Genomic DNA, 24,178 nt, shown 5'->3' on the forward strand with positions numbered 1-24,178 from the left:
CAGATATCACACTACTCCCTGTAATGTATTAGCCAATGCAAATGAGTTTAATTTTTGCGACTTTGTGTTTTAATATTCCCATGGGTGTTTCAAAGAAAATATACATGAAACAACTCATATAAATCGCAACTCAAAAACAAGCTGAGGAGGCGCTGCTCATTTGCATGATTGATAGCTACAACTACTACTATCAGCGATAAAAATATCAAGAAGGCAGGACTATTAGCTTGTAGCCTAAACGTTAGTCTACGACAGGGGTGTCAAACTGATCCAGTAAAGGGCCGTGTGGCTGCAGGTTTTCAATCCAACAAAGCAAGAACACACCTGACTCGACTTACTCAATCACCTGAACTGTCTTCACACAGTTGATTTGTTGGACCAGGTGTGTTTTTGATTGGTTGGAATGACAACCTGCAGCCACACGGCCCTTTACTGGATCAGTTTGACACCCTTGGTCTACGGTAAAAATATGCTAGATGATTGTTTCCTCATCTCCTTCCGCATCTTCGATCCATTTGGGTGCAGTAATAGCAGAAATGTTGGTGTGTGATAAGCAGCCTGGACTGCCTGTCTGATTTTTTCTTCACTTCATTATTTAATCTGGCATAGTTGTCCTCCTGACCCATGCTTGTTGCCTTGTGGCTATTTTTCTGTCGCTTTTTATCCAGGCACAGAAAGATGATGTTGCTGTCAATGAGCACAACTGGGACAACACAACACAACAGTCTGCATGTGCTGGGTTTTTTGTGGAGAGGAAATGTTTCTGATCTCCAAAAATGAGATGCAACTGGTTCAAGTTTTCGTGAATCCCATGTGCTCTTAGTTCTAATACATTATTACCTCTCTTTTGATTCTGAACTGTGTGTATAATACCAATACTTTTCATTTCTTCATCCGTGTTAATGTGTTTTTATTGTGTTTATTTCTCATGTTTTGGTGTTTTTATGCTACTTTGCTGCAAAATAATTTCCTATTTTAAGGCAAGTGAACTGAAATGAAGTGTGACCTAGAAAGCTGGAACCACTCTAAATTAAAATCCAGACATAGAAATGTCCTTTCAGAAACCTTTGTGTGATGTCACAGCTGTGACATTCATAATTTACTGTGGTCTATGGGTGACTTGATGTCAAGAGGCCTGAAATCAGCAGTTGGAAGCTAGCTTTCATGTGTAATGCATTCACACGGTGCCTATAAAAAAATACTCTACCCCTTGGAAGATTTCATGTTTTACTTCTGATGGGAAACAATGTTATTTTGTGATTTCTATAATCTAAACTGAATCACATTCAGTTAATGTGGATTTTTTGACACGGATCAATACAAAATGACCCTTTATTGTCAAAGTGAATAGAATATATCCATAAAAAAATATATATATTTGCATGTCGGTATTTAGTAGTTGCACCTTTGCTTAGGAAGTGGATATGTTTGAATCAGTTTGCACAACTATGTGATAATTACCATTAGAGACAAACTCAGGGCTTAGCCGCCTGCACGTAACCATACACACATGCATTTGCTCACCTGTCCCAATTATGTTATCATTGTTTTGGTTTGCTGTTTTTGGTTGTATGGGTGTATATTGCCCTTTGTGGTCTTTGTTTCTTGTCTGTGTTTTTCTTTTTTTTCTTTCAAATATTAATAAAATGTTAATTACAAAAAAAAACCCAATGCAAAATTGTCTCATTTTTCTTTACACAACAGTTAAAGCGCTGTCAGGTTGCATGGGGATCAATAGATCCGGGGTCTGCCTCGGCCGGTCCAGGTCATTACAATTGTTGTTATGTCATTTCCATATAGCTTTGGCTTTATGCAAGGGCTAATTGTCAGGTGAAAAACAAATCTTCTTTCTATTTGCAGGTTTCTTGCAAAAATGATCTGGATTTCCACCAGGATTTTACTGTATTTAGCTATATTCATTTTACCCCCTACCCTCACAAGCCTTCCAGGGCCTGTTGCCAACAAGCATCCACACAGCATGCTGTTGCCACCACCATGCTTCATGGCGGGGAGGCTATGTTTATGATAATGTGCACATGGTGTTCAGTGTTGCTCTCCCCAAATTGAAGCTTCTTCAGGCTGAGTTAGGAGCCTCCCATGTACCCTGCAAACTGTGGCTGACATATCAACTTTGGTGTACTTTGCCTTGGCAGGCAATGGTTGCCTGTATCCGCGCGTTGTGACCATGCCTTAAAGGTGCGACTGATACAGGTGTATTCATACCACAATCAACTCAAACCCCTTAAAAAAAAAAAGATTATCTCCATTTAACTAATTATGCATCTTTTAAAACCCATTGGTTGCATCAATGATGATTTCAGTGTCCTATTAAATAGGGTTAATGCTTATACATGTATTTTGTAATTTTCACAATACCAATTTTTCTGAAACCATAATCGTAACAACCCTAATGTAAATAATGTGATACAAAAAACAATATCGTAAATAAAGTATGGCATTTTTTTGTATTTTCTTAAAAGGTTTGATTAACATCTCAGTTCCAAAAAAAATTGAATTTTATAGCTATCTTGTGTCAGGTTTTATAATCCATATACACAGATGTTCCTATTACAATTCTGCCCTCACTACAAGCCTGACTCAGAAGTTGGAAGTTCCCGATTTGCGATTACAATGAAACGTAGCATTCAGAGACAAGCGCCACCTGGACAGACTAACAGCTGCTGACTGACATAAAAAGCATCACTAATAGAGCGCTGCCTTTGAATTTGACATTTTTTGCCGCCAATAAAAACAAAATATGAACAATTTAAACAACAAGGTACATAATTTTGTATAGGCACTTCCATTGACTTGGCCTTACCATTTGCATATGGGTTGACAGTCTTCTTATTTGTCATTACTCGTGCTGTTGCATTGTTGACCTACAGCAGATGAAGAGAGGTCCATGAGTTATGATACTAATATGTTAGTAGTGAATGCTATACTTGTTAGAATAAATCTGCATGCATAGTGTCCTAATGTTGTAAACAAAGAAAGCAGTACACTGTATCACGGCAAACACCAATGTCATTTGTGTGTTTTTTGGAATTGCATTCAGAAACACTTAAAAACACATCCAAAACAAATCAGTTTTCTTTCTCATTTGCATATTTTCTATCTTCTGACGTTTTCCGGCATGCTCTCCCCAATTATAGTGACATTTCAATAACATACAGACAAAAGTAAAGAAAACAACAGATGCACTTGGCAAAATGATGTTTTGTTAATGTATAGATGCATGCCGTGGGGGAGATAAGGAGAAGAAGAAAAACAGACAAAGAAAATGTCATTGGGGGAAGGGGAGAAGACAATATGTTGGGAGCATTATGCAACATCCAGTCAACCTTAAAACGTGAGAAGAACTGTTGTGACGAAAGCAACACAAAGCATTCACACTCAGACAACAGTCTCTCTAATTCATTGCAAGAGAAATTATTGAGATCAAAAAACAACCAAATAAAGTAGATGTACTGAAATTAACCAACCAAGTCAATCAATCAAATCATTCCAAATTCAAACAGCTAACAGGGTAAATTAAAATAAAGGTGCATTGTCTTCCAAAGTAAAATAAAATAAATTAAGAAATGGGTTTCCAACAATCTCAGATAGATGTGCAAACGAATTCAAATCTCAGTCAGTATCGCTCCCACACGCAGCTTCAGGAGAACACTTAGTGAATGGGCACGCACGCCGACACGCAATAAAATATGTATGTCAATATACAGCATCAACTCAACCACAATTCAAAAAGAAATGTCACGTGAGTTTTAGCGTTGCAAACGTTCCAAAGAGAGAGGAAGAGAGAGGAAATGCTGGCAGAATGGCTTGTTTGCCCACACTTACCATTCCCAAACCTCTTGGCCCCGCAAACTTGTTTGTGTACTGTTACCGTTGTAACTGTGTTGGATGGGGCCCTAAACCAACCAATAGCCAAGCTACCATTGGAAGGATGGTGGGGGAGGAGGGGATGAAAAAGGAATAAGCAGCATCTTACTCACGTGGCCAAGAAAACTTTGCAATCATTCCACTGCACAAACGCTCTCTTTCAGCTCTCTCTAGACAAGCAGTTAGCTGGTTTCCTAAAGCATAACTCTGACTATTTTGTCTGGACGAGCTGTCTTCATTCATCATATTAACTGATTTGGCCAAAAACATCTAAATTGCTACACTAAGAGATAACTACATATTGGCTCAGCTCTCAAAGAACCAGTAAATACTTTGAAGGCACCCAGAGCATTGTTGTAGTACTTGAGTCATGTCCACTTTTGTTTAACTCTTGTACTTGTCTTGGTTGTTGAGATCATGTCAAGTTCTGACTGGCTGCTGATTCGGGATAAGTTGTACAGAACGTTGCCTTTCTATGCATTGATTAGTTTGATGCTGGTAGATGAAGCCATTGTGTTTCTAGATCCATACTAACTTATTTTAATGTCATATAAAATCTTATTTCTCTTATGAAGTTTTGATGTTACCTGCACCATTGCTTTAGCACTTCCTTGTCATAGACATACTAGTTAGTGTTGTGTATTGCAAACAGCTGAGCAGGTGGATGGAGGCTAAAAGGAGTGGATGTTGATGAGGGATTACTTTTTCACCTCAAGTCGAGTTCAGTCAACACTCCACTGAGTCATCTTAGATTATAACCCATCATCAAACTTTATTAATCTAGAAGGGCACACGGAAGGATTTGAGGTTTTGTATCAAAGTTTGATAATGTGGCAGGATTAGTATCTTAGACCTCAATGCAAGATCATGGAGCAGAGTATTGGAGTGCCAATCAAATATCAGCAAGTGCACATTTGTACTGTCTATGTTGTCATCGTAGTGATGAAAGATACAATTGCCGCAGTAACAAGTCCTACTCCACATGGTCCTTGATGGCGCAGTGTTCTTAGTGAGTCTAGGATTCTGGAAATGGCACTGTTGTGGGCCTGTAAAGCCCCTTAAGACATTATATGTAACATTTGGACAAACCTGGAAATTTTAGGATACAAGATTAGGATGCTGTATGAAATTGAATTAATCTGGCTTCAGAAATATGTTTTAAGGGAAATAAAGATGAGCTACAATACAGTCTCTTACAGCATGTTAGTCTATTTAGATGTTTTGATTTAAGAGGTTGAATGGCAATACATTTGATGACCTGTGTTCAGGGATAACCATGTCATTACATGTACCTACAGTGTACAAGACCCCAGGGTGCAATGGTAGACATGGTGTCGGCCTATAAGCACTTGGGTGTAGAATATATGTAACAGGGACTGCTGGTTGGATTTATTGATTCTGCCTGAGAGTGAAGGGGTTCAGATATCTCATACTCAGGTGTAGGTGGGATTTCAGAGTAGAATGACTTATCTGGCATACTAGCTAGTCGAGGTGGTTTGGGGCTCTGATTAGAATTCCTCCTGGCCTTTCTTCCTTCCTGTGTAGGTATTATATGGAGGATCACTGGGAGGAGACCCTAGGGGAGACCCAGAACACGCAGGAGGGATAACATATCCCATTTGGATCCCCCAGAAAGAGCTGGAGGAAGTGGCATCTGGGCCACTGGATAAGCGATTGAAAGTGAATGGATGGGTGAAGGAGACTGGGTTGACATGGTGTCAACATATTATAGCCTTTATTAGGGTACAAAGAATTAATTATTTTATATTTGTAGGTTCAACAGGTATAGACATAGTCTGGTATGAAGGATTAGCAATGGAAGATTGCAACTGCGATGTGATAAATGGACAGAGTTGTGCTTTAAGTCTTGTGGTGTCTGTTGTTCCCCTTGTTGGACACACGACATAAATAACACTTAACTATTGTAATGCTACTAAATCAGTCAGTGAGTTAGTTGAAAACCCTGCATTTCACTCTCCAAGTGTCTCTCAAATTCCTAAGTACTTTCTCCGTCCATGGATAAGCAAGATGAGTACTTTTTCTGGGGGAAAGTTCCTTTCTTTATTACACATAAATTAGAATGTATTTTGAACATTTATGGCCAAACTCCAAAGCAAATATGTCTATCTATAATGCTTGGAGTGTAGATTTTTACTTTTAAACATTTGGTAAGGCCAATTGCCTCGACAGTACAAAATCAAGTAAAACAGGGAAAATGAACAAAAAAGTAAAAAAACAAAAAATAAAACAAGCAAAGTCTTTCACATACAATAATGTACTAGTATGCGTCAACATTTATTTGTGTTTGGGTTAATCCACACAAGGAAAGGAAGTGATGAAGATGGCTGGATGACGTAACAGTTTGATGTCATGAGAAAGATGCCAGGGTGGGATGTGGTGGTGGACAAACACTCACACACACAAATACACAAACACACACAAACACACACAAAGAGGAAAAGGAGGACAGGGAGAAGGAAGAAGAATTTGAGAACATGCACCTCTATTTTACGGCCTTCTACCACGGTGCCGTGTAATTTCTCTCTGGCCCTGTCGGCGTCCACGCTATGCTCGAACGTTACGAACCCAAAACCCTGCATGCAGGACGGAAAGAGGCAAGAACAACATGCACATTATTTTTTACATATCATACTCAACATTACAGTGAATAAGGGCTTGCGTCAGTAACAGTAGATAACACAAATGTCTGCTTCTATTTCAATATCTTATATTAACCAATATCCAGTGATATTACACAACTCTGGGGAAAAAAGCAAATTCATTGATGAGAGGAAACTGACCTTTAGCAAAGCCCTGCCCCCTTAGGTACTGTTACTATCCCTGTCAAGCTTTCCTTTTTTGAATTGCATATTACATTGCAATTTAAGGGCCGTATACACATGGTTGCATGCGCAGTTCTGTCTATACTGCACTGGGTTTGTGCTTAGGCTGATTTCACACAGAGGCGGACAAAATCAGGCTTCTCATTCTTAGTCAGTGAAGGTTATAATTTGCTGGCCAAGATTGAACTTTGCAAGTTGGTTAAAAACTTTGTCATCGGCTGACTTGAAATGGGAACACTATTATTGATCTTCAATATGCCCTCTAAGGCTACATACATGGCAGTATGCTAAAAGCTAAGCATGCATGTTCTGGACAAACATGCCTGGCAGTCTTGGAGTGTATATTTTCAGTATCAGGACAGAGCTCCTAAAGTTAGCCTGTACTCTGACATGGCAGAACCCAGGACCAGCTCCCCTGTAGTGGATTTCAGTCCGGAATGGGGATTTTACTCACATGACCTGTAACCACACACAATAATACAGGTAGCTAATTGTGTGATCCTTGGCCTTGGCAGTAATGTTAACATTGCATTGCATACTGCAGAAAGTGAACTAGTTAGCCAGACATGCCACTGCTAATGTTGTGCGTTAGAATAGACAAACCCAACATTTAACCCTTTCCTTATATATTTGCTCTCTGGTTTGGAAATGAGAATAAAAGTTATAACCCTTCAAACTCGTTGGATCCTTAGTATTAGCTCTTACAAGAGCCCCATGTGCACTACTTTGACATATTCAGAAAAGTAAAGCTTGACAGGCCTGTTGCGAGCTTGATACGGATGGTAAGCAATAATTGGACAATCACTGTTTGGGGGAAGGGTTTAGTGAAGAGTCGTTTGAATTCATACGGAACATCAATAAACTATGTCAGTGAAGTTTTTAATGTGAACAATGAAAAAAATGCAGTACTGTTTGTAAGACATTTGATTTACAATTGTTAGTTATTGGAATTGAAGCCTCCCAATCTTGTCTCCCAAGCATTACCTGCACTGTCCCACTAAATTCAGGTCTCAAGGGTTCATAACACGCGGCAATAATAAATGCCTGCTTTTATAGCAGGGGTTTATGACAATTGCATGCAATGTAGTCGCACATAAATCATCTACTGCAATATTCCTATATTGCAAAATGGAACAGCAAATAGAGTTATCTGATGAAGTCATAAAAGAGCAAATTCAATCTACCAAAAGAATGAAGGAAAATTAACTTATTTTTGGCAAGGCATCAGCAATAAGATAAAAAGACTACAGAATAACCAAAAGCACAGCACATCAGCCAAAACAAAGAACACGAAAACAGCAAATAATCATATTCTAACCATTCTCAAAGGAACTTAAGGACTTCAAAAGGACCTTCATCTTTGATAGACAATATCGTAGCTCAGTATAAAAGAAGGGTTCTGTTCTAAGGAGGGCATTTTATACACCAGTGTTGATCAGCAACAACTCTCTGGTTTGTTAATGAGTGGAAAAATACTTAATCAACTTTGTTTCATTTTCTTTTTTATCAATTTCAAAATCATTAATTTTCCTCATTAATGTGCTTAATCATTGAGAATATCATTGATCAGACATCTTGTAGCTCTGTAGCATGTTCTTAAACATTGAAATGTGTTCTTGTTCGTACTTGTCTTTGTTCTCGACGACTTATAAAAGTCATCAGTTATACCTTTTGCAAATGTTATTGTGTCTCCAGATTAAATTTAGGTTTTGTTTAGGTGAAAAATTAACTTCGATTTTAAAGTCTATTCATCAGACGTATGCCTACTTGAAAACTTGCTCCAATGTTTTCAGAGAGGTGCCTGTAAGCAGGCCAACATAAAGAAGCAGAACAAACTGTGTATCTTTAATTTAAACTTGCTTTATTGATTCTTCTGGAACAGTTACTACAAAAGGAGGAAATGTAAATAAAACAAAAAACCACGTACCTTAGAACCGCGCTCGTTGAAGATAATTTCCACATCTAAGATTTTGCCAAATTGCTGTAAAGACGGAAAAAAAGAAGAAGCGCTCAGTGATTGATTTTTCTTTTTGCTATCAATTCAACAAAAAATTAATTACTTCTAGTTTTTGTTGATCCAAATGTCTCGCAAAACATAAGTCTGGGATGTGTCATGTACTGTACGTCAGATATTGTTGAACTCACGCCGAACATTTGCCTGAGGTCTGGGTCTCTAAACCTGAAGGGGATGTTGGAGACATGAAGTCTCTTGGGTTGGGCCTTGCTGTCTGTGCTTTCGGATACAGACTGTGTTGGTGGCTGACTGTCTGTCTGGGCGGCATCATCTGTCTGCTGGAAAACACAGAAACAGAGACACTGAAACGGATGAAATGACAATGGCAGCAGCTATGAATACACCTTTACATTCATTGACATTCTGTAACATTAAACTATGAAATTAGCTTGACAACAGGATAATATGTATATCATTTCTAAATCTGTAATATTTAAAAGGTGGCGACATTTCAGCAACAAGAACTTTCTTGTCCAATTTCTTTTTTTAACTTACTGTCAGTGGGAATGTGTCCCATTGTGTAGACAGACATCTGCTGCCTGTGATCTGCATTTTATCAAACATCTTATCAGTTTTATGATCTTAGGTTTAGTTTGAAGGAATTGAAAGGAAAATTACTTCTTCTACAGAAGTCTGACAAATATCCACCGCAATTTACTTAGCAGCACCAAGTACTGTAGATCAGTTCACATGCATAGTGCTGGGATCAGCTGTTCACTTTCACTGCGGTAAAAGTCATTGTGACTTGTCAGAAGGCACTGATCTATATACATATATACGTATATTCGAGGGAGGTTGACAGAGAGGGGGGGCGACATGCAACAAAGGTCGGGGTTGAACCCTGGCCGCTGCAGCTAGGACTTTCATCCTCTATATATATATATTTTGTTTTATTATCAGTTTCATAACAATATGATATACAGTCATCTATGTGTGTACAATTTTTCTTCTAATATGTCCGATTCTTAACAACAAAGCGAACATCAGATGGTTTAGTGACCATTTGTAAAGAATGCAAATATTGGTAATAACTTAGTTAGCATCAGAGGTCTTGACAATCCCCCCCCCCCCCATAGAAACAAAAACTGTTGAGTTTGTTGGAGGCCAGTTGATGTTGAATGTAACTTTGCACCAAAGTTAATCTTTTTAATCCAGTATCTGTGGTGGATGTGCTGGTGTCAGACCAACTTTGAGAAAATGTATAGTAGGCTGTGTGAACAGATCACATTTTACCTGTGCTATAACCAGCTATTGCACCCAGAAGTTAGGACAAATAAGACACAAATGCAGGCAACAAAAGGTCAATATAGATGTGGAGTGAAGTCCTGATGGTGATGTTTCTCTGGCCACCTACTGACTCCTGGTCAATGACATCCAACTGGTTTTGGTCTGCTGTTCACACACACTCTGTGTTTTCTGTTCCTGGTGTTCATTCAGTCTACTGTCCAGGGTCAATTGTTTAATTGATCTAGTGTTACCCACAGCTGTCACAAGTGACTTCATGATGGTGTGATACATCACTCCAGATTTCCTCTGGGAAGGTCCAGGAGGGATATTAAGGTGTTCAATGGTTTATGCTAAGTGCTGACTGCTTGTGACTTGAAGGTTCTAGCTTGATGTCATGACAGATCAGCCACCTCATAACACATCCAAGCCACAGATCCCCCTGCCAGGAATCAAAACCTGTCAATATACAGTGCCCATGTGTCCCAAATAGTTATTCATGATTCCCAAAATATGACCCTGATCTTTTCCCCAACATCAGGACGAGTTTAAACAGCAAAAATCACAAAAGTTGGGCAGATTGCGCGGAAAAAATATTGTGTACAGTGCACCCCTGATATGAAACAATATAACAAGACACCATTATGTTCAGTTAGATGCGGGTGAATTGCAGTTCCACAACAAAAGTCCAGGTAATATCTCATCCAGTACTCGTAGAACTATACTTGTAACTATATGTAACTCTCATTCTGAGTTGTAATTTTAAAGAGGGGGAGATTTGAATGCACACCCAATTCTTTGTATATGGGAAGAGAGCTTGTTCATGCAAAGACTGGCTTTTAAATTGCACTTTAATGTCTTTAATCTCTCTTTAATAATTAGTTTCCACATTATAATTCATTTTATTCTGAGAGCGCATCGGACCTCAGGCCATGGATCCTTAGAGCCCATGAATTTAAAAGAAATGTATAAATGACAAAGGAGTTCAAGTATATCAGGTTCTAGTTCACAAGAGGGGGTTTCATGGTTCGTGAGATAGACAAGCGGTTTGATGTTGCTTCAGCAGTGATGCAGTTGTTGTACGGCACCGTTGTGCTGAAGAGGCAGCTGACCCGGAAGGCTCTTCAATTACTCGTCCATCCTTGTTCCAATCCTCACCTATGGTCATGAGTTTTGGGTAGTGACCGAAAGAATGAGATTGCTGATACAAGCGTCCAGAAAGAGTGAAAGAGAGGGTAGGGTTTAGCCTTAGAGATATGGTGAAGAGCTTGGACATCCGAAGGGAGCTTGGAGTAGAGCTACTGCTCCAACGTCCAACTGAGCCTGCTGCCCCTGCAACCAGACCCCGGGTAAAATAGATAGAGACAAAAATAAATTTGATCTAGAAAGAGTTAAATATGCAAACACACAGACATAATAGACGCTCTTGCACACAACTACAGAGTACCAGCAGCAGTCTGTGTTTGTCCTTTAGCTCTCAGTGTGAGTGAGATCAATGGCTGTTAAACACAGGAGAGGACTTCCCAGTCTCTCCTGCTATACTTCAAGAGTGTGTGTGTGTGTGTTACAAAAACTGTCGGTGGGTCTCTTTGCTGGCTTTCAAGACCTATTATACTATTTTTCATGCACTTCCTGTTCTCCGTTCTGCTATTCCATTCTCTGTCTCTCTGAGGGAAGCTGAGAGTGTAATTTTTAGTTTTTTTGTTTCATTTTCTAACGTCAAAAGTCACAAATAAAGCCTTCTAATCCAAACACTACACACCCGGACATGTTGCAGCAGGAGTGTGGTACTAAATTAAGCAGCAATAACCAACACAAGCAACTAATATTACTGCTTTGTCTGCCGTTAGCATGTAGCTATATGTTGTAAGCAGCACTTTCTACTGTCAGAAATCACAAATTACGCTTTATAAACCAAACATAACACAACCGGCAATGTTGTAGCAGGAGTGTAGTCAAATGAACAACACAATCAACCAAAATTACAGCTTTGTCTGCCATTAGCATGTCACTTCATCTAGTAAATAGTAGCACATTCTACCGGAGCTATGCGTAGCTGTTCTTCATTGGCTTTATTGGAAAATCTGCGAAGGCTTGATGTCAGACCGCTAAGAAAGAAGAAAAAAACTGTCTGAAAGAAGGCGATGACAGTCTGTACTCTGAGCAGATCTGCTCATGGGAGTTAGATTAGTAATCCATAAACACGTTTATCTCATTATTTGAAACTTTGGTCTTTAGCATGAACATCTGACATTCTAACAATATGTATATGACAGAAAATAAGGAAATAATGAGACAAGGCCCTGTATATAGGCTATAATGCATTCCGATAAAAACATCCAAAACTGTCCTCAAGAAATAACAATTGTGTTGAAGTGAGTGACAGGGGTGTTGATTATTCAATGCAATGAGTAGACTAGTGATCGTGTTTCCATGGTTTTCTGTTTAAATAATAAATGTACTGAACAAACTTTAGCTATACCCCTGTGTAACATGCTTAAATCATGATCCTACATGAAAGACAATGGTTGCCATTTCTTCTCCCTCTTTCTTTCTTTTGCTCGCAAACAGTTCCAGGCTTAAAGCCAGCTAAAAATACAGCCTGTGTGTATGTGTGTGTATTTGTGTGGGTGTATGAGCTTAAAAAGAAACAGCATAAGGCCAGCAGACTGCAAGTCTTCCATGCAACGCCTAGGTATATACCGACACATATGGAAAGGACTGTCGACACACACACACACACACACACAGCAGCGAATGCCATCTGTGCAGAGCTCCTCGTTGGTGGTGACATCCGCCTACACTTGCAGTGAAGAAATAAAACAAATAAACAAACAGTGAGACAAAGCATCTCATCTCATCCCTTTTGGCATCAGAAACTCATATATAAGGCCAGACTGCATATAGCATGGTTTCAGATGTATGGGAAATATCAAACAGAGATGAGTTCTAACATCAGGTTCTCAGAGAAGAGACAATGAATTGTAACCTGGTGAAACAAGGTTGTAAAAACACAACAATGTGCATTTTATCTTTTGAACCTGTTAAGAAAAGCCTCACTAGAGCCTCTAGCCAATCGAATAGACCACACATCATACAAACCTCTTGTCTAATGTATTTATATTTTCCACAATTCTTAGATTTCATCGTAATCTGACCATTAAGTTGTGATGTATCGTGTGTCTAACAATACTAAAAAAAGTCTGCAACAATATTGGCAGCTCTGTGAGGCTGTACTTGATATTTGTGATATTCGCCAAGATATGTTTAATATGATCACCAATTTAATTTAGCCCCCACCCTGCGCGTGCCCCGTTAGCTTGAGATAACCAACTGGTAGCTTCTACTAAAGGTTTGCAAATGTGCAAGAGGTTTAAACTGAACCGTGGCAACAACTCATCAAGATGACTAAACACATCAGAGGGATTAGCCATCGCTCTACATGCCAAGCCCCTTGGACAGATCACCAACCCCAGCTATGGCAGGTGTAACTCCTGGGGCCCTGCAGGTGGATGGACAAACACGGAGCCCAAGCTGCCTACCCATGGAGCTAACGTTAGCGATCTGCAACAAAGTTTTACTTTCTGCGTTCTGAACCTGGTGTCAGTCAGACCCAGACCCAGATGAGGAATAAGTTGTGCACTGAAATTGGCGACTAGCAGCCATATCAGAATGGTAAGTGTAATAGGCATCTTTTATTAGTTTATTTTGTTTGTTAGCTTGTTAGCTTGTAACTGTCAGTGGCTGACAGCTATGGTGGCAGTGAGTTTTCTCTCTGTACTGACAGTCCACTCTGCAGTGGAGGTTTCAGATTTATCTGCCGGTGTTCTGTCGAAGTTTATCCCCCTTTGAATAGTGTTTCACATATCAGACAGCGATTGGTTTACTTACTAGTGACGTTCCAACTAAAACTCAGAGGAATGCACAGGCATCTCCTCCTTCAGGAGAGGAATGTGAAAACACCTCTCTAGTGACAAACTTTGCTCACATATAAATCACTATAGTTAGTGTTAGACAATTGAGAGGACAGAAACAGAAGAAAAAACACTTTTTTGAGTGGAGAGGGACTTTAAGGTGAGGTCATATAACTCAGATGGCTTCATCCCCTATGAAGTGTGAAAGTTTTCAGCAAACTATGGTAATCTGCCCATTAAATCATGATATAGCGCATGTGAAAAGTTGACATTTTGGATCCAAAATGGAAAGGGCTCATACTCTGGGGAGCATGAACGTGTTCAGCAGATTAGTAGTGCATCTAACGGCAATCATGTCATTGTATTCTCTCATAAGTGGAATTATGCAAATGTACCATAACACCAGAAAGGGCAGAAATGCATTTACCATGGAGCATTTTAGTCAACAAAGAAAAAACAGCTTTCTCATTACCTTTTTTTCTCACACTTTGTCCCTCATTTCACTGCAGTATGTCTGGATGGAAATAGGTAATGCTCTAACAAATAAGTAAATAATGTGGGTTTGATTGCAAGTTTTAAAAAAAACAACAACAACTTTCTCTTTTTTACTGCTCACATGTGGGGCTGACAGTGAGGGGAGAGGAGGTTGAGGTCGCTCTATAAACACTCCGACCGGAGGAGGTCATTCTTCCATTCTTCCACAGCACACACATACTCGCACTACTGAGAGAGGAAGGCAGAGAGATGTCGATTTCTACCTCCAGCCAAAAAAACATTATGCAAATACCTGTAAGTCCATCCATTTACAGGTTTTTACAATTTGTCAAAAGCTTTTTTCCAATACGAGATCCACTTTTTCTAGACTCTTGTGCAGGAAGCACCGTGGCATCCCATATTTTTTCATTACTTTGACAACAAATGTGCTCAGTCTGCAACACATTTCAAATCAGTGAGTCTCATTCAAAATCAACCACCACATCCATACATATCTACAGTACATGCACATTTCAATTCATTTTATTTGTATTGACTGTGACATTTATTTCCAAAACTGTTACAGTCACTGACATGGGTTTCCAGCAGCTGCAAATCTCAATTGCAGGCTGATTACAATTACAATATTCCAAATCCCAAAAATCTGTATAATTCCATGCATGAATACCAGAATAAACTAATTATGTAAATTGATATAAATAAAAAGGTTTTATAGTTTTCCTTTGCTAGCAGAAATTTGGGGCGGCAGTAGCTCAGTCCATAGGTGACTTGGCGGGGGACCGGAGGGTCGCTGGATCGAGTCCCTATGTGGACCATGTATGGTGCGTGGACTTGTGGCTGGAGAGGTGTCAGTTCATCTCCTGGGCACTGCAGATGTGCTGTTGAGCAAGGCACTGAACCCCCAACTGCTCGGGGCTCCGGTTACTGGCAGCCCCCTCGCTTTAACATCTCTCCATTAGTTGCATGTATATAGGTCCTGTCCGTGCATGTGTGTAGAGTGAAAATTTAATTTCCCCATTGCGGGACAAATAAAGGAATTCTTCTTCTTCTTTTATAAAATGATATCATATGTTCTTATGATATGATTGTCCTAATGGAAAGAAATTAGATCATCCGATCCATACCAACTAATTAGACTGATCTCTTGTTCCCATTATTATTTTTTCTTTGGCATTATTACATTTTCTGCAAATGATTACATTATGGGCTGCTACGCACAGTCCAGGATATGGCCGGCAAAGTCACACACAGCACTGTGGAGTCAAAGGGTAAAAGTAAATGATTTATCGATGCACAATTAAGTGTACGTTAATTGAAGTATTATGCATGGCTATTTAGGAAGTTTATTTCGTCGTGATGATTTAAATGCGGAGTAGCTGACACTTATTTGTTCATTGCTTTATCCATCACAGTCACTCATCATCGCATTTCTTAATTTCATTTGTATATTGTGTGGTTTTGTGTGTATGGCGCATTACAGTCATTTTAAATTAGTCAAAACCTCAGAAGCAACTTTCAATATTGAGACAGAATTGAGTAAATTGGCTATAATTTTTCCATTTTCACAGGGTGGGGCTACGAGGTGGATTTAACACAGGTTAAATACTGTCATTTAATATGAACTTATTTATCTGCGATGCCAAAGTTGAGTGCAGTCAGTCCCCGTCATCTTTTGTACTTATTTCATGTGTTTAAGATGTACAGTATATTTTGAGAGCCTTAACTTACCTTTCTTGTTTCTTGTCCCTTATTACGCGTTCTGAAACTAACTATAGCCAGCTGACATTATGTAAGCCTGAATCACAATAAATCATGTGTGTCTGATTAATAGCTTCATCAGATCAATTCATAAGCCACAAACCCCGGCAACAACAAGCGTGTCCCAGGTGCGTTCATCACTTTCTGTGTAGTGCTACTTGCAGCCCATTTCTGTATTTTTTATAAGATACATAAATCATTTTAAATGCCATGATTATATTTAAAAACTATTAATTAATGTTAGGTATACCACTAATTTAATGTAATACATCTGTGGAGTTTATTTCATAGGGAAAGTTGCAACAGGATATTGTTGTCATGTTGTTCAGCTTGACACGTAATCATGCTCTTTAGCTTTTTCTCCTCATTGTGATGACTGTTCTGTAATGTGGTGTAAGCATATAATACATTTAAAAGTGTCCCATGTTGATGCCAAATCAGCATGTTGTGCATAAAATCACCAAATACAATAGCGCTTCTCTGAATCTTCTGTTATTGTGGCTTTCGTGGTAATTTGGGACTGACATTCAGTGTTGCTGAAGCATGGAGGAGCGAGAGAAACAGAGTCCCAGACACGGAGAGAGACACACAGAGTAGATGTGGCTGAAAAAAAGAGAGGCATAAAGCAGCGAGAGGGGGTTTGATGACGTGGGGAAAGGAGTTCAGCAGACAGACTGACTGAGAGAGAGAAAACTGATGAGACTTCCAGATGTACAGTATGCCGTCTTGTTGCTGCAGACAAGCGTCCTTTCTCTCACTCTTTCCTCGGGTAGAATAGCTTGAGGGTTGCAGAAAAGAAAGCATACAACACTCTCAACTCATACTTAAAGCTGTGTTGTGTTTTTGCTGTCATATCTGAATCTTATCTATACAGTATGTCTTTCTCAAGCAAGACATACGTTTCAATATCCACACAAGTAATCACCTTTTTTTGTAGGAGGGTGTCTCATTAGATCACTCTACTATATTCTGACTTTAAAAGTTCATATTTTTGTTAGTACCCTACTATAATCAGGCCCATCTGCATTAGCCCTGCGTTTGTCAGTGAAGCTTCATCTTTGATTAAGATAAATATTTATTGTGTAAATTAAGTTTGAACGTCCGGCTGAGAAAGAAAAAGAAAACTAAGGAATTTTTGCAGTGCGGAGGGGAAACATTATTACTATGCAAAATAATACCCATCTGTATGACACTTAAGGCCAATGGTGTAATAAATATTTATGAAAATGAACTGAGTTATGAATCTAGAGAACAAATGACAAGCAGGAGTTTTGTCGCCTGCAAGGCTGTACCGGTATATTCTGCATTAAAAATCATATGAATTCTATTAAAACAGGGAATCAAAAATGGCCCCCAGAGATCAATAGCAATTGTCTTTAGAGAGCTGCAGTGTTGGAGATAACCAGATAACCCTGCGGGTCTGTTTTGTGGTTGTACTACAGTATACAGCTGAACAAATACACAATCGAGGGGATAGCAAGTGCCTAGAATTTTAAATTGACAGGTTAACCTGCCTTGTAACTGGTGAAACTGGCATAATTATACCAGCACTGGTTTTAAATGGGAAACATTTCAGAGTCACACTTTCAAAGTGAGTAAAATTTTACTGGTAACCACTGACTGTACAAAAACACGAGATAAAATCGCTGACTATGAAAGGCTGAGACATGTGACATATAAGCATAATACTCCTCGATGACGAGTAGTGTACCAGGACACATAAAGACATTTATCCAACGCCAAAGGCTGCAAAAACATAAATACATAGAGAGATATTCAGAATTCTTTCCACCAAACCTCATAGGCTTTTACTTAGGGAGCTTTCACATCTAATCTGTTCGGTTCAAACAACTGTGGTTTGTTCCCCTGTTTGGTTTGGGCTGGTGAAAAAGCTGTCAATCAAGTTCTGGTGAGGACCAAACCTCAGATCAATTCCAATCAGACTCTTATACAGTTTGTTTGCGGACTGAAAGGATAGTAGACCAACCACATGGTTGCATGGTGCGACAGTATTCGTAATGACAGTATCTTTTTGTTCCTTCACCTTGACTAACTGAACTGATTTGTCAGGCTAACAGTGTCTAATACTAAGCAAATGAATGCATCAACATGTCTAAAACAAAAAAATTGTATCCAACCAAACCAAAATCTCCTCATATATCGAGCATTTATAAAACCAGTTGCAGAATTTCATATCTCCAGGTAATGATGCCATCCTACTGCCATGTACTTCCAGATCATGATCCATTTCTACACGCCCAGTCAAGATCGAGTCCCACAACCCCTGACCTCCAGATCATGATCCATTTCTACATGCCCAGTCAAGATCGAGTCCCACAACCCCTGACCTCCAGATCATGATCCATTTCTACATGCCCAGTCAAGATCGAGTCCCACAACCCCTGACCTCCAGATCATGATCAACTCATTAGCCATGACACAGTCTTACAGTCCTATACCTGCAGGTTGTGGTCTAGTTTTAAATTCCAGAGTTGCTATAGAGCACTGGCTCCTCTAAGGCTACAAACACACTGCAACACATAACTTTTGCTTTGCTTACACACCACTTTGGACAGGAAGAAACAGAGACATTTGGCAACAATGACACAGACACCAACATCCGCTTCCTGATTGGGTCTTATCAGTCCCGACTTGTCCTTCCCCGATTAGTCAGGTCCAAGTCATACCCTTTTCTGGAAAAGCAAGTAATATAAGCCTTGGTTACCGATGGTTAATTCAACATGGATAACAAATTACAGCCATTTCTGACCTTGTTGTTGATGTTAGCAGCTTTGCAGTTAAATTCTGCATTGTATAATGCTTCTACTGCCTACGTGCACAAGAGCCAATCTTTTATTCAAGCGATTTGTGCTTTCCGGTGTGTTATTAATGAGAGAGATTAGTTTGTTTTAAGACATCATTTTAAAATGAGAATGTGCGGATGTTGAGTACATTTGGACTTTGTTTGGGTAACCTCTGTTTTTCTGGAAGCTGCCTTTTGCTTTCTATTTTATTTGTGAGATAGTGTTTGGCTCAATTATCTTATTTGATTTTTAACCTGCAGAAACTACAAAAGGGAAAACAAATACTCTCAGATGTGTTGAATAAACAAATAACAACATGTACATAGGACAGGATTTAATTGTCTAAAATTGATAATAATTAACTACATGTTACAGCATGTAGAAAAACTCTGACATTAAACACTAAACTTTTAAACCTAGCTATCACCGACTTAATCAACAGCTTCCCATGATGCCTTACTGTGGCTGTGCCGGTGACCGTCTGACTGCCGGAGTCTGACCCGCTCTGCTCACTGTGGCTCTGTGAGGACTGGTACATGTTGAGTTGATGCTCACTGACGGAGGCCTGGACCCCGGTGTAGTCCTGTGGTGCTGCAGGGTGCTGGTGTGGATGCGGGTGGGAGTGTGGATGCGGATGGGCGTGTGAAGCTGTGAACTCAGCTGGAATGCCGTTCTGGGGAGGGGGGGCAAACTGGGCTGATGGGTAGGCCTGGGCCATGGATGGGTCCGGGGGTGCCGGTGTGTCCTGGTTACCCTGTATGGACAGAGAGATTAAATTCTTAATTTAATAAAAACCATTTCATTATTGAAGATTTTTCTCACTTCCTGCACTTATATTACTGTTTTTTTGCCATGCTCGTGGTGGGTCAATCAGTCGGCCACTTTGGTCCAGACTGTGGAATCACCACAGCATTTGGATGGATTACCATTACACTGTATACAAACACTCATGATCCCCAGAGGATGCCAACCAGCACTATTGGCTGGCAACTATTGGTTGGATTGCCATTAGAGTTGGTATAGACATTCGTTCCTCCGAAATGATGTGTCCTCATGACTTTGGTGATGCCCTGGCTTTCTCTCTTGACTCACTATCAGGTTCAAATTTTAAAACTTTAACCATGTTGGTTTATTACTAAATTTCTGCAAAAATATAGCCACGTGAGACCATCCTGATCTCGCAAGCTCCACTGTATTTTACTTGCAGATCAGTCTGGTAACGTACAACGGAGAAAACAAATTTACTCCACAGAGCTCGATTATCAACATCATGTCAGGAGACTCATGAGTGATCTAAGACGATACTAGCCTAGTTAGTTAAAAGTAGCCTACAGATGCCTTCAGCTGTCTTTGTCCGTAATATGACCCCGGTCTTTTATCACAGTGGTCCCATTTCTGTTGGCAAGTCAGTCAGCTCTGTCTACCTAATTTGCATATGGAGATCTGACAGGCAATATGGCCATAATCGAGAGTAAATGCCAAAGCCCAATGACCAGATGTCATTATTATTATAAATGTAATCATCTTGCTCAATGACAACTTACAGTATGCTTAAAACTGTCTGGATTTCAGTGAGGTTTGCTGCAGATATTATTGATCCCCAGAGAATGAATAATTGTGTTTTTGTTTGCTCCCTAAGTGTCAGCAAAATACACTGAACAATCTAATGAGAACATTGTCATGGGAGGTATCGAGCACATTCATACTACCAGAGGGAGAACTTTCTCCATTTGAGATACTCAAGGAGCTTTCATTTGGCTTAACTCTCAGGCAAATCTCACATTTTATGTACATTCCCACAGCTGACAAGACCTAAAGGATATAAATCATCAGATTGTTCTTTTTATTGCAACTGCAACAGTATTAGATTGAAGCCTCCTAGTCATATGTCCTTATCCTTAACTTTTTCGCAGAATAAAACTACAAAAAAAGATGATGGGCAATCAGACCTTTTTAGCTTTTTATGTAGAGAAAACATACTTGGAGAGATTTATTGTCTAATAAGAGATTCATCCATCACTGAGAGAGCAGGGTTATCCACATGATTGCAGAGGGCACTCTACATCACAGACACGGACCGAATAACACACACACACACACACACACACACACACACACACTAAACTTGAACACTGTGTACCATGCATACAGAGGATAACACTAACGTTGTCACAGAACATTAGCATAGGTAGCTGCTTATGTACAATAAATACTCTTGTTGAACTCGTCCAGGCCAAACCACATTTAAGTTATCATAAGTTTAAATACATGTGTTTGTTTTTATATATGGGTTGATTTAGAAATGTCAGTGCGTAAGTACATTGTGATTAAATCTTGCAGGATTTGTTAATCAGGATATTGAAGATGCACCATTTAGAAGTGGCCTGGGTCACATTTTAATCTTCTCTCAATCAGGTGTAAATCAATATGATTTGTCCACGTTCTTGCTGTTTCACACGTTCATCCAAAAGCTACAGACAAGCTTTTTTTCTGCCGCAGAGCTCGACTATCAACATCATGTCAGGAGACTCATGAGTGATCTAAGACAATGCTAGCCCAGTAAGTTAGTTAAAAGTAGCCTACAGATGCCTTCAGCTGTCTTTGTTCGTAATTTGACTCCTGCCTTTTATCACAGTGGTCCCATTTCTGTTGGCAAGTGAGCCAGCTCTGTCTACCTAATTTGCATATGGAGATCTGACAGGCAATATGGCCATAATCGAGAGTAAATGCCAAAGCCCAATGACCAGATGCCATTATTCAGATACATGTCCAATATTGATACTAGGTGGAAATGGTGTCGTGGAAGTGGTCTTGGTTACACCTGATCACCACCAGGTGTCAATTACTCTGTTCAGCTCTGCAACTTTCTTAGAAAGAAACAAAAATCCATCAAAACAAGTTGAAAGGTCTTTTAACTCTAAATTTCCTGTTCTCAAACCAATCAGTAACATATTAATGCACAGACCTGTGGTTAGATAACCTGATAGGCATTGCAAGTTAATATCGGTGACTTGGTGTGTCAGGGCTCATGGAAATCTGTACAACAATGTTTTTGCTCTACAGATGATTTAGCGTGTTGTTGCTCTATTTAGATACAAACTCCCTGAACTAAAGGAAGGAATCCACAAGGGGTGTAAGAAAATATCGATGCACTTGAGTGTTGCGATACAATGTTTTGTGATGATGTATTGATTCTCAAAAACAATTTTTAATAAATAGTTTACATGCAAAAACGTGTATATTTAATCGTAACTGCTATATCATGATACAGTACATATTGTATTGCAGGATACTTGCCAATACACCCCCCCCTCCCCCAATGATGCTGGTATGTATATTCCATATTTCAATAACCCCACACAGTATTTGTAGTGAGAGGATATACATTACAGATGGTGAGTTGTGATGACCACAGACACAAACTATCAAATACCTGAGCAATGACTGCTCAGAACAAACTAAAAAATGTCTGAGTGAGAATTACGAGTTTTTAGAAATGTGTCTTCAGCTGTTGCAGCTGTGATTCACAAAAATAGTGGCAAAACTGGAGGAAGGAAAGTCAAACTGCCTTCAAAAACACTTAGTGTGGTGTGTAAGTATGTGTGAGTGTGTATGTGACAGAGGTTACTCCTGTGGGATATTTATATCTCAGCCATTACACAGAGAGAGAGAGAGAGAGAGGGAGAGAGAGAGAGAGCGAGAGAGAGAGAGAGAGAGAGAGAGTGAGAGTGAGAGAGAGAGAGGGGAGGGGGGGTGCAGCCATATGTAGGAAAAAGAAAGCGAGTGAGCGAGAGACAGAAAGAGTGAAAGGGATGCAGACAGTGAGTCTTGGCTAAATGCTCTGCTGTGTAATGAGAACCACATTTTGAAGGCTGAAATATGCTTTACGTGGCAGAGCGCTGCACGCACACGCACACGCACACGCACACACACACACACACACACACACACACACACACACACACACACACAAACACACACACACACAACTGAAGGAATACAATTAAAATTCAGAATAAGCCCAGGGAGAGAAGGAATTTCTTTCCTCCTTCAGAGTAAATATTGTCACTCAGTGTGCTGTGTACTATTCTGCTCTAGAACTATGTCAAAGACAATATCTGTTCTACTTAAACTTGAAGGCCTTGGCAACTCCCCATTGATTGACTTCTGATACAATGTTATGTTGACTTGACTTCCATAAGATATGGTACAGCAGCCGTTTGTTACACTGCATTTGTTCAGCCAGCCTTTTCTGTAAAAGCCACTGGCACACATTACCAGATGGCATAAAGAGTTGTAGTGAGGTACAATTTGGGTCTTATTTTCATAGCACAAATGTATATCTGACCGGAAATGTTGTTAATAATCCCCCATTGCACCATAAAACTATGTATACAACTACAATAACTACAAAGTGTAGAGTGAGACTGGAAGGCTAAACATCAGGGGATGTCCTGCCACACTGTAGCCAGAGAGACTGCATGGATGTATTGTGCAGGGCCATTACAGGTTATATTATACTTATATAGAACATTTAAATTAGTGAGCTTTAAAGGTGTTCTTTGGTGTATTTATTTAACTTTTTTAAACATACACTTTTAATTGCACCCAAGTTGTAATGCACTCATACACAAGATGCTTTAGATGTTTGTCTTTATGTTTTCTCAGACGTTCTGTCCAATTTACGCTATGATCCTGAAGAAACCATATTTAATTAAACTGTATTTATCACAGTCCAAATGACAAATACACTTGAATTGTGACAGCAGATTAAAATTAGATTTAGACTAACCCAGACGCAATACATCAAACGTCAACATTTAAAGTTCAGTAGAAGCTGATCAACAAGACTCTCAACTTAAAAATGTTAGAATACACTTCCAAAACAATTCTAATACATTAGAAGTATTTATTTTTATTGTTTTTACTTGAAGAAGAAGAATAATTCCTTTATTTGTCCCGCAATGGGGAAATTTAATTTTCACTCTATTATTATTTTTCATTTTACACACACACAGGCCCGGAATACACACACATGCACAGACAGGACCTATATACATGCAACCAAAGGAGGGATGTTAGAGCGAGGGGGCTGCCAGTGACCAGCGCCCCGAGCAGTTCAACAGCACCTCGGCAGTGCCCAGGAGATGAACTGGCACCTCTCCAGCCACCAGTCCACACTCCAGTCATGGTCCACACAGGGACTCTAACCAGCAACCCTCCAGTTCCCAGCCCAGTCAC

General features: G+C 39.6%; 1 protein-coding gene across 2 annotated transcripts in view; it reads right to left on the reverse strand.

Annotated features, from left to right (window-relative positions):
* rbfox1 (RNA binding fox-1 homolog 1) overlaps nucleotides 1–24,178 on the reverse strand; it is a 54,722-nt gene that overhangs the window by 28,709 nt on the left and 1,835 nt on the right. The window contains exons 2-6 of one of the 2 annotated variants that reach the window (XM_083930792.1): nucleotides 19,398–19,691; nucleotides 8,874–9,020; nucleotides 8,656–8,709; nucleotides 6,387–6,479; nucleotides 2,822–2,882 (exon numbers count right to left, since the gene is read on the reverse strand). In XM_083930792.1, the coding sequence (XP_083786918.1) occupies nucleotides 2,822–2,882; nucleotides 6,387–6,479; nucleotides 8,656–8,709; nucleotides 8,874–9,020; nucleotides 19,398–19,691 (649 nt within the window). The remainder of the gene's footprint in view (nucleotides 1–2,821; nucleotides 2,883–6,386; nucleotides 6,480–8,655; nucleotides 8,710–8,873; nucleotides 9,021–19,397; nucleotides 19,692–24,178) is intronic. The other variant, XM_083930793.1, reaches the window with a different exon arrangement.

The sequence above is a fragment of the Echiichthys vipera genome, assembly GCF_963691815.1.
Source record: "Echiichthys vipera genome assembly, chromosome: 17".
In the NCBI taxonomy this organism is placed as follows: Eukaryota; Metazoa; Chordata; class Actinopteri; order Perciformes; family Trachinidae; genus Echiichthys; species Echiichthys vipera.